General features: G+C 33.1%; 2 protein-coding genes across 2 annotated transcripts in view; both read right to left on the reverse strand.

Moving 5' to 3' along the window:
• The window catches only part of LOC110109487 (40S ribosomal protein S4-3), a 6472-nt gene extending 2459 nt beyond the window's left edge, over positions 1 to 4013 (reverse strand). The window contains exons 1-4 of the mRNA XM_020840574.2: positions 3861 to 4013; positions 3015 to 3092; positions 2745 to 2925; positions 2531 to 2628 (exon numbers count right to left, since the gene is read on the reverse strand). Coding sequence (XP_020696233.1) covers positions 2531 to 2628; positions 2745 to 2925; positions 3015 to 3092; positions 3861 to 3863 — 360 coding nt within the window. The 5' untranslated portion in view covers positions 3864 to 4013. The remainder of the gene's footprint in view (positions 1 to 2530; positions 2629 to 2744; positions 2926 to 3014; positions 3093 to 3860) is intronic.
• Positions 4014 to 6254: 2241 nt separating this feature from the next.
• On the reverse strand, positions 6255 to 9600 carry LOC110109450 (probable indole-3-acetic acid-amido synthetase GH3.11). The gene is given in 6 exon segments (XM_020840520.2): positions 6255 to 6292; positions 6295 to 6828; positions 7707 to 8273; positions 8276 to 8553; positions 8916 to 9017; positions 9311 to 9600. Coding segments are annotated over 6 exon segments (1809 nt in total).
• Between the last annotated feature and the right edge of the window lie 3074 nt (positions 9601 to 12674).

Consider the following 12674-nt stretch of genomic DNA (forward strand, 5'->3'; position numbering starts at 1 on the left):
TATATGAATAAAATAAAACATATAACCTATTCACTATTTAAATTTTGGGGTTTACATACATACCATTTTATATCATGCTATATAGATATCCAACACTCATATTTTTAATATGAAATGCATACCACCCATAAACAACTTTAATATCAAATATGTCATTACTATATTTCATTCCTACCATCCATACCACCCTATAAACTTTAATATTTCATTCATAGCATTTATATTTGATTTATAGGTGGTAGGCATGAAATATTAAAGTTTTGGATGTTAGATATGTAAAGAGCATGATATAAAATAGTATGTATGTAAATCCCCCTTTCTTTTTTATTAAAAAACATACATAAGAAGCAAAAATATCTAGAAATGAAATTGCAAACTACACATGAGGTTGAAACAATCAAAATTGATCAATATATAGTATTTCATTTTTATTAAATTATTAATAAAAATATCATTGCTGTAAATTTCATGTTTATAATTTAGATGTTAATGTACCAGATCCATGCCTGAAATAGAAAGTGTAATGATTAATACAAGAAAGCATAAGATAACGAATGTATGAGTAGGAACTAAATGAGTAAAATAAACTCAAAGCAGTTTTAGACAGCACTTTAGGGAAAAAGATGCAGGTTTATGTATATAACGTAAGTTTAATTTTTTTTTTTCCTATGTTAATGAAAAATGTTCCTTTTGCTTTTAACAATTTCAAGGATGGAAAAATTAACTTAAAAAAGGAATTTTCTATTTTGTCAAACTACATGAGGTTATATGATATATAATGAAATCAAGAGAGATAAATCATGATTATTCATTTCTTTTAATGAATTTAAAAAAGATAACAAAAATGTTTTAGTAATTATAGAAAAACATATCATGAACGGTAAGTTGTGAGCATTTAGTCAACACATTCTTACTATTTACTATTAAATGGCAATTTGAAATTTCACTAGCAAAAGAAAGAAGACATTTCAAGTTGAAAAAAAAAAGAAACCCTTACATTCCCTTCTAAATTACAAGCATCACTTTAAATGCTTTCAATTTAGTCATTTTATTTAGTATTTGTGTGCCTTCAATTAACTACTTTTCTTTACACATAATAGATGATACATCAATCTCTTATTATTGCTTTCTTCCTTCATTTAGCCATGATTTTTTCCTCAATATTTGAATTTTTATTAGTTGTTGCACCCCTCTCAATTGATTCATTCGTTGATTTCAGTAGATTCAGAATTAGTTTATCACCCACACTCTCTCCTCTCATAAAGCCATCATTATTTTCAAGCATTTATGATCAACTTTAGTCCACATTTTCAAATCATTCAGATTGAGTGTTTTCTTAGGTGTAATATATTCTTTGCAATCATTTTGAACAACTTATATCTATATGTTACCATAATATATCCATTCTCCTTTCTTAATCACATAATAAGAATTTTATCCGTTGTCCAAATGATGCAACTTCTACCCTTATTGCATATGTCCAAATCACCCAGGCCAATTTACAAACACCTTCCTTCAATAGATATCCCTCCCATTATTCCCCTAGCATAATCAATCTTCAACTTATTCTTCTTAATTTTGCCACCATCTATCTCATGTTTACTGTAATTATAAATTACTTTTTTACCATACAACAATCAAAGAAAAATAATTCAATGTCAACTTAACTATAATTTATCAAATTTCTCATTAAGCTTCCATAATATGTTTTAATCATATAATACTCTATTTTAATCACTCAAAATTCACTATAAAACTATACCATCCTCTATATTCCTATGTTTCTACAAAAAAAATATAACATACTTAAAATATCACAAGTATGAACCATTTAATATTCTAATAACATTGGCATTTGTTAACCTCACATACATTTATATTGCATATCATATATTCAATATTTGTTCTACTAAAAATAAGCACGCCGGTGAGCAACTTGAGTCCGACCGCCCTCTACGACACCTCTACTACGGATTTTAGGTTTTTTTTTTAATTCAAGGTTTGATTTTTCAAGTTATAGAAAATATATGGTTAAAAATTTTTTGAGATTTTTTGTTTGATTTTGCATTTGTACATTGGGAAACATGGTTAGGAAAAAGGAAAAGTCAAATATGTCATTGCGGATGGACCCTTCTTGGAAGTACAGCGTACAAGTTGATGTAGGCGGTAATGAGAAGACATACGTGTATTTGAAATGCAATTTTTGTGATGGGACATGATTAAATTTTAGATGTTCTTTCTTATTTGTACTTTGGGAGTTTTGACTTTTGATAGACTTCAAGTTGTGATTTTGTACTTTGAATTATGCTATGAGATGCATATATTACATCTATTTTATTATTTTCCATTAAGCTCACTTATCATTTAGATGTTTTTATTGTATCATAGACTCTGTTAGAATACTTAAATTCCCATTCGAGGCTTATTTAAGCAATTTTAAACCTTGAAAATCATATTTTGGAAGTTCATCCTGAATTCTGAACTAAACATATAAATAATGCATCAAATTAACAAAAAAAGTTCAGCATACCTTTGCCTCTTCATCCCTAATTGAATGTAGACGAAAACGTCCCTTAGTGTCATAAAGAAGCCGGAAATTTTCATTAGTTTTTGGGATTTGGACAACATCTGAAAGAAAAGTAGCATAATGTAAATTTAGACAAATTCAACATAACAACTAAACACATTATAACAAGGCATTATAGCAGATTATGGGGATCAAGTAGATTTCATAGTAAGCATACCCATAAACCCAGCAGGATAGGTCTTGTCTGTCCTAACCTTTCCGTCCACCATCACATGTCGCTGCATCAATATGGCAATGACTTCACGATAAGTGAGAGCATACTTCAGCCTGTTCCTCAATATAAGTATCAAGGGCAAACACTCCCTAGCTTTATGAGGACCAGAGGATGGTTTTGGGGCCTACAAAGAAAAGATAAAGTTCTCTAATAAGAGAAAAAAAAATGTGAATGTCCTACAATAGTGAATGAAATTTTGATTTTCAAACTTACAAAAGCACCACCAAGTTTATCAAGCATCCAGTGCTTGGGGGCATTGAGCCTCTTGAGATGTTTCTTCAATCCCCTAGCCTGAAAAACAGAAAATGAAAATAAAAGTAGAAAGGTTGATCAATAAGAAATTCATGCAGCCATAGGTTCATAATTCAGCAGCCATCTTTGAACTTTATGGCACTAACAAAGGTAAGAAGAATTATACAGAGTATATTCAAACCAAAAAAATATTAACACAAGTTCCAGCATCTATTATTTCATGCCCAAAATTTTCCGATCGTAGAGTAAAGTTAGACATTAATAAACCATGAACAATTTGATGGGAGATAAACAGGAAATGAAAGCATGAACATGTCATCAACATGCATTTTGAGCATTAGGCTGAAAAGGTGAAAAAAAACATCCATAATTGGTTCCAAAGCTCTTCCATCTTAAAGACATCATTATTTGGAGTACATTTCATAAGAGAATCACGGTGTAACCCTAGCTTGGGAAGACTTGCAGATCCAACTTTATACTGAGCATACATAAGTTATTCTTTCACAATTAATTCAAACTTATGACGATATCTGAAAGTGAATCGGCAATGATACCAACAAAATGAACCAAAGATGAACCAATTCTAAAAACCACGACGACCCTAGAAATTTGATGGGTTACAGGTATCAATGAAACTAGGCGCTTTTACGCAACACAATCCATGTATTGTCGTTTCCATCTAGCTATACAAGGGAAGTACCTCAAGGAAAAGAAAAAAATACACTAATTCAGCCATGAAATCGAAGAATAGAAAGAGATCATGACAATAGAATCCTAAAACTAGATCAGAACACGAAGAAACCGTACCATATCTGATCAGGGTTTTTCCCACTGGAGAAGAAGCTGCGCCACAACACCAAGTCGAACAAGTCTGCCTTCTCTTCCCCTTCGTATACGAGATTAAAGAAGCAAGCTATTTAAAGCTAGGGTTTGACGACCTCCAACCGCCACAATGACATAATTACCCTCCATTTTATGGGCGCGCAAGCCCTGATGCTCAACATGTCAAATGTATTAGCCCTAAAGATATTAGGAAATTTTATTTGTTTCATTATATTATATTGATTTATTTTATTTGATGGTAGAGAACGTTAGAATCCTTAATAAATAGACAGAGAGATTATTATCTGCGGATATGTAATATGTCCGGAGGCTAATTAGGAGTTATCATGTCATGTATTGTACTATGCATTACGTAACATGATGGCTTCTGATTAGCATCCGCACGTAATAATTTTTCGTATAGAAATCTTTTATTGACATTCTCGTTACATATTTCTATCATTAATTCTTAAAATTTATTTGTTTCATTCGAATTGATTTTTTTCACGATAGAAGATATTAAAATATAATAATTTCATCTAAAATAAACATTAAGATATATTTCTCCGAAAAAGCAAACAATTGAGATGTTTATTGAATTACTTTTATCATGAAGTGCACAAAGTCATAGTAGTAAATTAACTTTTGATGAGATTTTTAGGATTATTACTACCTAAAATATAATAGAAATATAATGACAATTAGTTAGAATATTTTCTTTTTAGATAATAGGACTTCTTTTCTAATATTGTTTATATTATTTATTTTTTTCAAAGCACATTTTTTTTTCTTTTTTAAATACTCAATAGCTTATTTAATTACTTAAAATTTATTAAAACTCTAAAAATTCAAATGTTTGAATTAATGATATAAAACTTATGAAGATATTTTTTTTTTTCTCATTCCAAAGACATAATAATCTAACTCTATTATTACTTATAGAGTGTTTTAATTTGGTATCAAATACAGTACACTTTTTATGGGACCACATAACTTAATTTTTATGAACTTTCTATGATGAAAATTAGTCTTAAAGAAATAAGAAGAAAGGATATAAGTTGTTAAAAATGATTTTCAAAGAATATATTTAACACTAAATAACACTTACCGAGAATAAATGAAAAGAATAAGTTGATAGCACAAACCCTTTATTGTTAGGATGAGGATGATGATAAAAATGTGAACACATGTGAATAAATATTTATAGAAAAGATCTAATGTCATAAATATTGATATATTTCTTTAAAATATGTTGAGATTAAGATAAAAATGAGGAATTAAATTTTTAACCAATAAAGATGAGGGATATAATGAAAGTATGATACATCTCACTACTTGCTATTGAGCCTTATTATTGTTAGTTCTATGTGGAATTTGATTGTGTCGATCAATTGGGTTATGTTGTTATATCGGATCTCAATTCGTTGGCCGAGCTCATTGTGGGTTGAAGGGGGTCTTCCCCATGAACATCTACTTTTTTCCGTACAACCGTAAATTGATGCAGCACGGTATAGTTTGGTTGGAAATAGACAGAGAGTGGAACGATGTGGCACTCCAAACCCTGGTGTTGTGGCTCTGCTAGTCAAACTAGAGATAAAGAGTAGAGTGTCCTGGCATTGCGAGTCAGGCTAGACAAATTTCATTCTCGTTTTTCATGTTTAACTTGAATGGTTGCATCTCTTCATCCATTATGTGTGTAGAAGGGTGCAAGAGTGAAGAGAGACAATGTGAGAGTAAAAAATAAAGAGATTTGTAATTTTCTCCAAATTTTAATAATGAAATTATTGGTGTGACTTTGTAGTTTTTTCACAATTTTGAGTTTTTCCACTTAAATCCTTGTTTTCTTTCTTTTCGCAGCAATTTTCTATTTCTTGTTTTCTTCACTACGTGGTTTTACTTCCCCAACAATTACGTCTAATTGATCAACTATTATTGATCTAACGGAACTTAATGTGATTGTGGTGCTGGAGTAATATTCGACCCACTTCTTTGCTTTGAATCATTATCTCTAAAGTTGCAAACAAATAAATAAGAGGATAGCAATCAATTTAACTAAAAAAATTGTGCTTAAACATCCATTTCCAACATAAATGCAGGTGTTCCTACATGCAAAGCACAAACATTACATAGTTTTTTCAACTAAATAAAGCAAACCAACCAAAATTTTTTAAAGAATAAAACAAAGCAAAGTTACTTAACATTCTCATCTCTTCATCAAAGAGACCAAATCATTGAACCCGCAGCCACCATCTATAATTACATATAACATCAGAAAAATACAACAGCTTAAGCTATTTTTCATATTCAAACTTCCTGAATATAAGCATTTCCTTCCCTTCTAAAACCAGAAGACAAATCAGTAAAATTGTTTTCTACCTCCTAAGGATTCCAGATAGGTTCATGTGGGCTAAAGAAGAGGCCATAACTCTGGAATTCAGCAGCTGGAGTGCATCAGAAGATTCAATACACCTTGGGGTCTTGTACTGATTTATCGAACCGCCTTGACCGATGAGAAGATCCATTAGAGCTTCAAATGTGCCTATCTCGACAACTCGAATCTCCAGGGGACCGACATAGTTATTGTGAGTTCGACATCTTCGATAAACATAGCCAAGTGAGTCCTCAACAACACTGCAACATGCTTGAAGTAGTTCAGTATCAAATGAGATTACTGTGTTCATGGCTTTTGCAGTACATACAATCTCCCAGAATAAGACATAGTGGCCAGGGATCATTAATGTATCAGCATAACTTGTGTATTCCACAAGAAGAAGATCACGAGCTTCTAAGAGCCTCTTGGCAGCAGTTATGCTCTTGTATAGATCTTCTTCATTTGTTTTGTCAGAATCGATGCTTAGGACAACATTTCTGCGACATATGAACTTGAATTGGGGAGCTTGGTTGTAGAAACTAGCTACTTGAAGAACATCACCAACTCGATACCGGTGCAGACCTGCATCATCAGTAGTAATGTAATAGAAGAAAAATTGTTCTTGATTCATAAATGACAACTTTGTTATTGCTTTCTAAAACAACTCTGTAGTACAAAAAAATATTGAAAGCAGTAAAAAAACAATGGTTAAAAGCTGCCTCAAACGGAGTTATACTAATGGACTGATCTTCAATAAACACTTTTTTTTTTGAACTTACCGTCACTTTTTTTCTTTTTCTTATCTTGATTTGATTTTATGAATCTTCCAATACCATCTATTCACACTCATAAAACCTTGATGAGAGAATTACATATTCATTTCATATTTACCTTTGGAAAATTAAACATGAATTAAGGTTTGATGCGTTAAAGAAGAGAGAGATGAAAGGGAGGGAGAGAACTACTGCTTTCTTTTTGTCACGGTTGAGAGGGACTTGCCAACTAAAATGTGAGAGCAGCATATGGTTGGATGAACAAAATATGGAGAGCTCCATCACATAAGCCATGTGAACAAGCAAAACTAAGATAAAAAGCATGATTAAGGATTCATTTGGAGAATTTGTGCTCATATTGTGCTTTTGTTATATTGCGTGAAAAAATTCATCTCACTGATCCTTAAGTCAGCCCATATGCTTATATAAAGTCATAAGAGAGCGCAAAATAATGATTTTTAAGCATGCTCCACACATGAATCATAACTACTATTCAACAATTTAACAAAAAAAAAAAAGCTGAACCAGACACATAAAACAAGCAAAACTTTGCATAAGATAGAACAATCTAATAGCTTCTGCACTGAAATCATAACTTATATTAGAGAATCAAACGAGTACCAAGAATCCACTGTAAGAACTTTAATTGTCAGATTATAAACCAGCTGATCATACTTCCATGCATACCTGAAAAAGTAGTAATCACAAGCTCATAATAGAGTCCAGGCTTAACATCAGCCAGGTCCACCAAATTCTCCCCATCCACCACATCCTCATCATCTCTGCAGCCAGAACTCTGTCCTAGCCAACGTTGAAGTGGCAAAAACTCAAAATAAGCCATGTTAGGCAGCAGAGTATAAGTCACCTCGGCTGGATCACTCAGAGGACAGAGGTTCACACCAAAATAACATTCTGATGATGCATACATTGTGCAAACCAGTGGTATCCCCCCTCCATAGAACTCCAGCGCCGGTACATACTGAGCCATTGATCCAGTCAGCACAGCCTCTATGCACCTTGCTTCGGGCCACAATCTCCGCAATATCCCCCTCCATGATCTCCCTCCCTTTTCATCACTATCACTTCCATTGCAGATCTGCTGAACCTCATCAGCCAATGCTGGGTTGGGGCCAGTAAGCAACTTGCACATTGCAGCACGACAGGCAGGATCAGAAACAATGGAGCCAGGTCTTCCGAGGCGAATGTCAATGACAAAGTCCGCCCAATGCCGCTCCAGAAAGTGGATGGAGCGAAGAAGGCAGAGGCAAAGACTGCACCAACGCGTAGAACGTGGTGACGGTGGATGAGACCCGCAAGGAGCTGACAGTACATAGACTGGTGAACATCAGTGCAGAGAATGGCCTCATTGGGGCTTGTCAAGTCGTTAAAGGAATCGGCAGCACGGAAGCGGAAGCGTTTGCTTTTGTAGTAGCTGGTGAGGACAGGGCGGGCGGCGAGTCCAGAGGGAGTTGGCATCTCTCTTTTCACAAAGAGGAGGTGCATGGCCTTGCCTTTGTCAAGTCCTGGAATGTACCTGAATGGAAGTTTGCTTCTTAACAAGAGAAGAAACTCAATGGCTTATTTTGACTTACAAAGCTAACTTGGTTCATGATATGTCCAAGTAGAACTGTAACAACTTGATGTACGAATTTGGTCCCATGCTTACACGAATCAAGTGATGAATTTGTAAGGTTTGAGAACTATATTTGTGAGAATCAAATTGAAAGAGTGCAGAAAAAGAAAATGATGGAATCCTATTCAGAAATATTAGAGATACTTCAAATGAATGAAATATCACGAAATCATCTAGGATCATGCTTGCGCTTGCAGATAAATGATCATGCTTGCGCTTGCAGATAATGATACTATAAATGAGCTTGATAGCTTACGACTGACCTGTTCATTATGGGCATGATGAGGTTGTAGAGATAGGTCCGACGATCGAGATCCTCTGCAATGGACGGCATCAACCTTGGCTCACCACTGGATGTCCCTGAGCTGCATTCAACCAAAAACAAGAGGGAAAGAAAGATTGTGGAAAGCTCTTTAGAAGAGTTAACTCAAATATTCGTAAAGAAAAAAATAATTTGTGCTTCTAATTGAATCATAGATAGTGGGTCCTTCTTCAGTGGGGATCAACTTAGCGATTTGCCCCCACCATTGATCACAGTATCAAGATAAGGCAGATAGATTGAAGACAAACATAAAAACATTTTTGCTTCCTCTAAAAAAGGAATATAAAATGAACTACTTCAAGGTGCAATTTACCAGGGAGGGAAATCAGATTTTACCTTATCAGCAGCTCGGTGATAGATTGTCCTGAGATGATGGAGGAACTCTCTCCATTGGCAATCCTTTGAATGTAAGGATGGATTCCCTCATATGTGATCACAGGGACCATTTTCTTATATTTTTTCACATCAACAGAACCATTCATGTACTTGTTCAAGTATTCAGTTGCTGCATTTCTTGTAAGGATTTCTTTCAGAATGTTCCGTTGGATCTCTGAAGTTTTCATTGTTAGTTGCTCAAGCTCTTTTAGTGCTGCCTCCCCTTTGTACTCCAAGGTCTTCCCATCCATGAATGAAAGCAGCCTTGCACTTTCTTAGCAGATAAACGATGGCAGAACCAAGTAATGATGCATTTGCAAGGCATTGGTTTAGTATTTATAATGAGGAATTTGATAAAGTTGGAGAGCAAATCTCTCTTTTTTGTGTCCATATGAGAGCGCAAAACCATTGGCACGGAGACCCCATGATCTTTGTTCTTGACAAGACATTATGCTTCAATGCGTAAGGAACTCCCACTATTGTTTTTTAAGTGAACTTTAAGAGAGCAATAGAGAGGCATGACAGTTTTGATTGGCCAACGGTAATGCTTCCTTATGTGACATCTCGAATTTGAAGAGGACAATATGATGAGGGTGATGAGTGATTATTAGGGCTAAGGTTCGTCAAGGAGTGACATTTGGGATGCTTGTAGAATGATAAACATTTAAGAGAAAAAAGGAGGTAATAACGAACCAAATCTCACATAGGAGTAGGAAAAGATATTGAATTATATGAGTAAAGAGTTGGGTCATAACACTTGAAAATCTTGTTGTAATAGAAATATTTCTTTTGAGAACTTCACAATTAAGTATACTTGCAATGGAGCACTAATGGATTAGTGATCTCCTGAGAAGTCACATAAAAAAGGATAAAACCATGAGCTTTAGCCATAAGTGGGATTGGTTTAGTCAAAGCAGATAATATATTACGTAAGTATAGACTAGAGTGTTACAATTGGTATAAATGGCTAACTTTTTATAGTATGTCTTGGGGTTCAAGATCAAACCAAACAAAAGATAGTAGGCCTGCAACATAGATGAGGGCAAGGAGTCATCATTGGATCTAAGGACTCATGACAAACTTCTAAGATAGGATGTTTTAAGAACATATTGATAAAAATAAACCAAACCTCGCATTGCTAGTGGAGGAAAGGATATTGAGTTATATAAGCAAGAGTTAATCATAATACATAAAATACCTTTTATTGTAAAGGATGAATTTCCCTTGGAAATCCCATAGCCAATTTTGTAATAAAATGCCCTTGAAATGAGTGACCTCTTAAAAATATATACAAAAAGAACACAATAAGAAAGTATAGCTTGGTGTGAGACAAATTAGGTCAAAACAGACAATATTTTACATATTATCAAGTACATGTGTGGCAAAGGTAAAAAATATTTATATAGCAAAAGAGACACGGTCGATATTTACATGATTTAACTTACATATTGGCCTATGTCGACTCCTAGTCCCCAACTTGAATTAGGATTCCATTATATATGCATGAAATCACAAGATCACTCATTCGCTCCTCGTAGGGGCATAAATCCTCACACTCTCTTCCTTGGATAGGAAGCAGAACCTTACCTTAATTAGGGCAAGAGCACCATCTCTAAGCCAAAGCGTAACAAATATAATAAAAAATCTAAGACTTTGATGGCGACTAAAACTATCACAGACTAATACAAAATTTATATAATTCTACTACAAAATTCTTTCAAATGATATAAAGCAAATATAAATACATAAATATAAGATCGAGATGAAAACTTTACTCTAAATTGTACTCAAATGTTGTTGATGAGGATGAAACTCGATTGCTTTAACTAGAGATGTAATCTTTAGGCTCAAAACATCTCTATTTATGTGAAAATTAGAGTGAATATCATCATCTAATTGTTAGTGTTATATGAGTATATTTAGAGTATATTAAGATTTCAAAAGTAACCCAAACATTCTTTCAACTAGCAAATTTTAGCAACAATCAATTCCCAATTATTATAATCAATCAATCATTTAAATATCTAGTAAAATAGGAAATAGTTAATATTTTAAAAAATCATAATAAATTCAATTTTAATCAAACTTATGTCACATTGAAATACCTAAAAACACACATCAGCTATTTCATGGACTCTTTGCTTTCTGTAAATGTCTTTATTCACCATGTATAGCTCATCTTCATGCTACAAAGTCTTCAAGAATTTTGTAAAATAGATCATCATCACTATGGATAGGCTAATTCATGGTTAACCTGTAGAATATTTAGGAAACTATTAGATGAGAGTCACACATAAGTCGCACAACTCAATATTTAGTAGAAAAATACCACCAAGTAGAAAAATACCACCATATATATATATATACCTCATCCCACCGAGTCCCTCACTTGATTGTTTGGCCAAGAAGAAATTAAAAGAGGGGAAGAACAAAGAGGAGAGAGAAAAATTTTTGGATCATATTTATCAGTCACTCTTGTTGTAGATTTTATTTTATTCATTGTGAGTAATTAATCTCTTGCATTTGTTTTTAGTGATTTTGATTTCTACGGATTTTATCTCTTCTAAATCTGCCAAAAATATATCATCTTCTAATTTCATAAGCTTTCACCATGCAAGTTTGTATATATTATAGATTTGATCATTCTAAATGATTTGATATGATTTTATTGCATTTTAAATGAAGTACTGAATGATATCAGATACATGATATGATAACTCCACATGATACCCTACTGGTCAATGTGATTCACTAATTGGAAGTCATAAGAAGTTGGAGATTAATTGGGAGTTATAAGGTGTCAGGGAGACTAATTCACATGATTTTAGGAGAGTTATAAGGAGTACATTAATTGATGGAGAGATATAAGAGACGATTGATTGGGAGTCATAAGTGCAGGAGCAAGATACTCTTAAGATACACTTATTGATACCGACACTACTACGAATATTGTATTATTATTGTGACTAATACTAATACTTTTTACTATAATTAACACTATTTAACGTTATTGATCATGATTCTAATATTGTTACTAGTATTAGTATTGTTGACTATGACTGATGATGTAATGGATTGAGATGTGATGAACTATAAAAGAATAAATTAATACAGATAATTAGCATAAATATTGATGCATATATTTATTTATATGATTTATAACATATTGTTCTCTTTTATCTTGCATTGCTTTCATTTGTAATATTTTATTTACTTGTTGGGCTATGAGCTCATTATGTGGTTTTACATGTTTTCAGGAAAGGATAAGAATCCTATGATATGAGGCTTCGGACAAGACAAAATTTTAATCATATTGTTTTTGTTG

The sequence above is a fragment of the Dendrobium catenatum genome, unplaced genomic scaffold (assembly GCF_001605985.2).
Source record: "Dendrobium catenatum unplaced genomic scaffold, ASM160598v2 fragScaff_scaffold_1644, whole genome shotgun sequence".
In the NCBI taxonomy this organism is placed as follows: Eukaryota; Viridiplantae; Streptophyta; class Magnoliopsida; order Asparagales; family Orchidaceae; genus Dendrobium; species Dendrobium catenatum.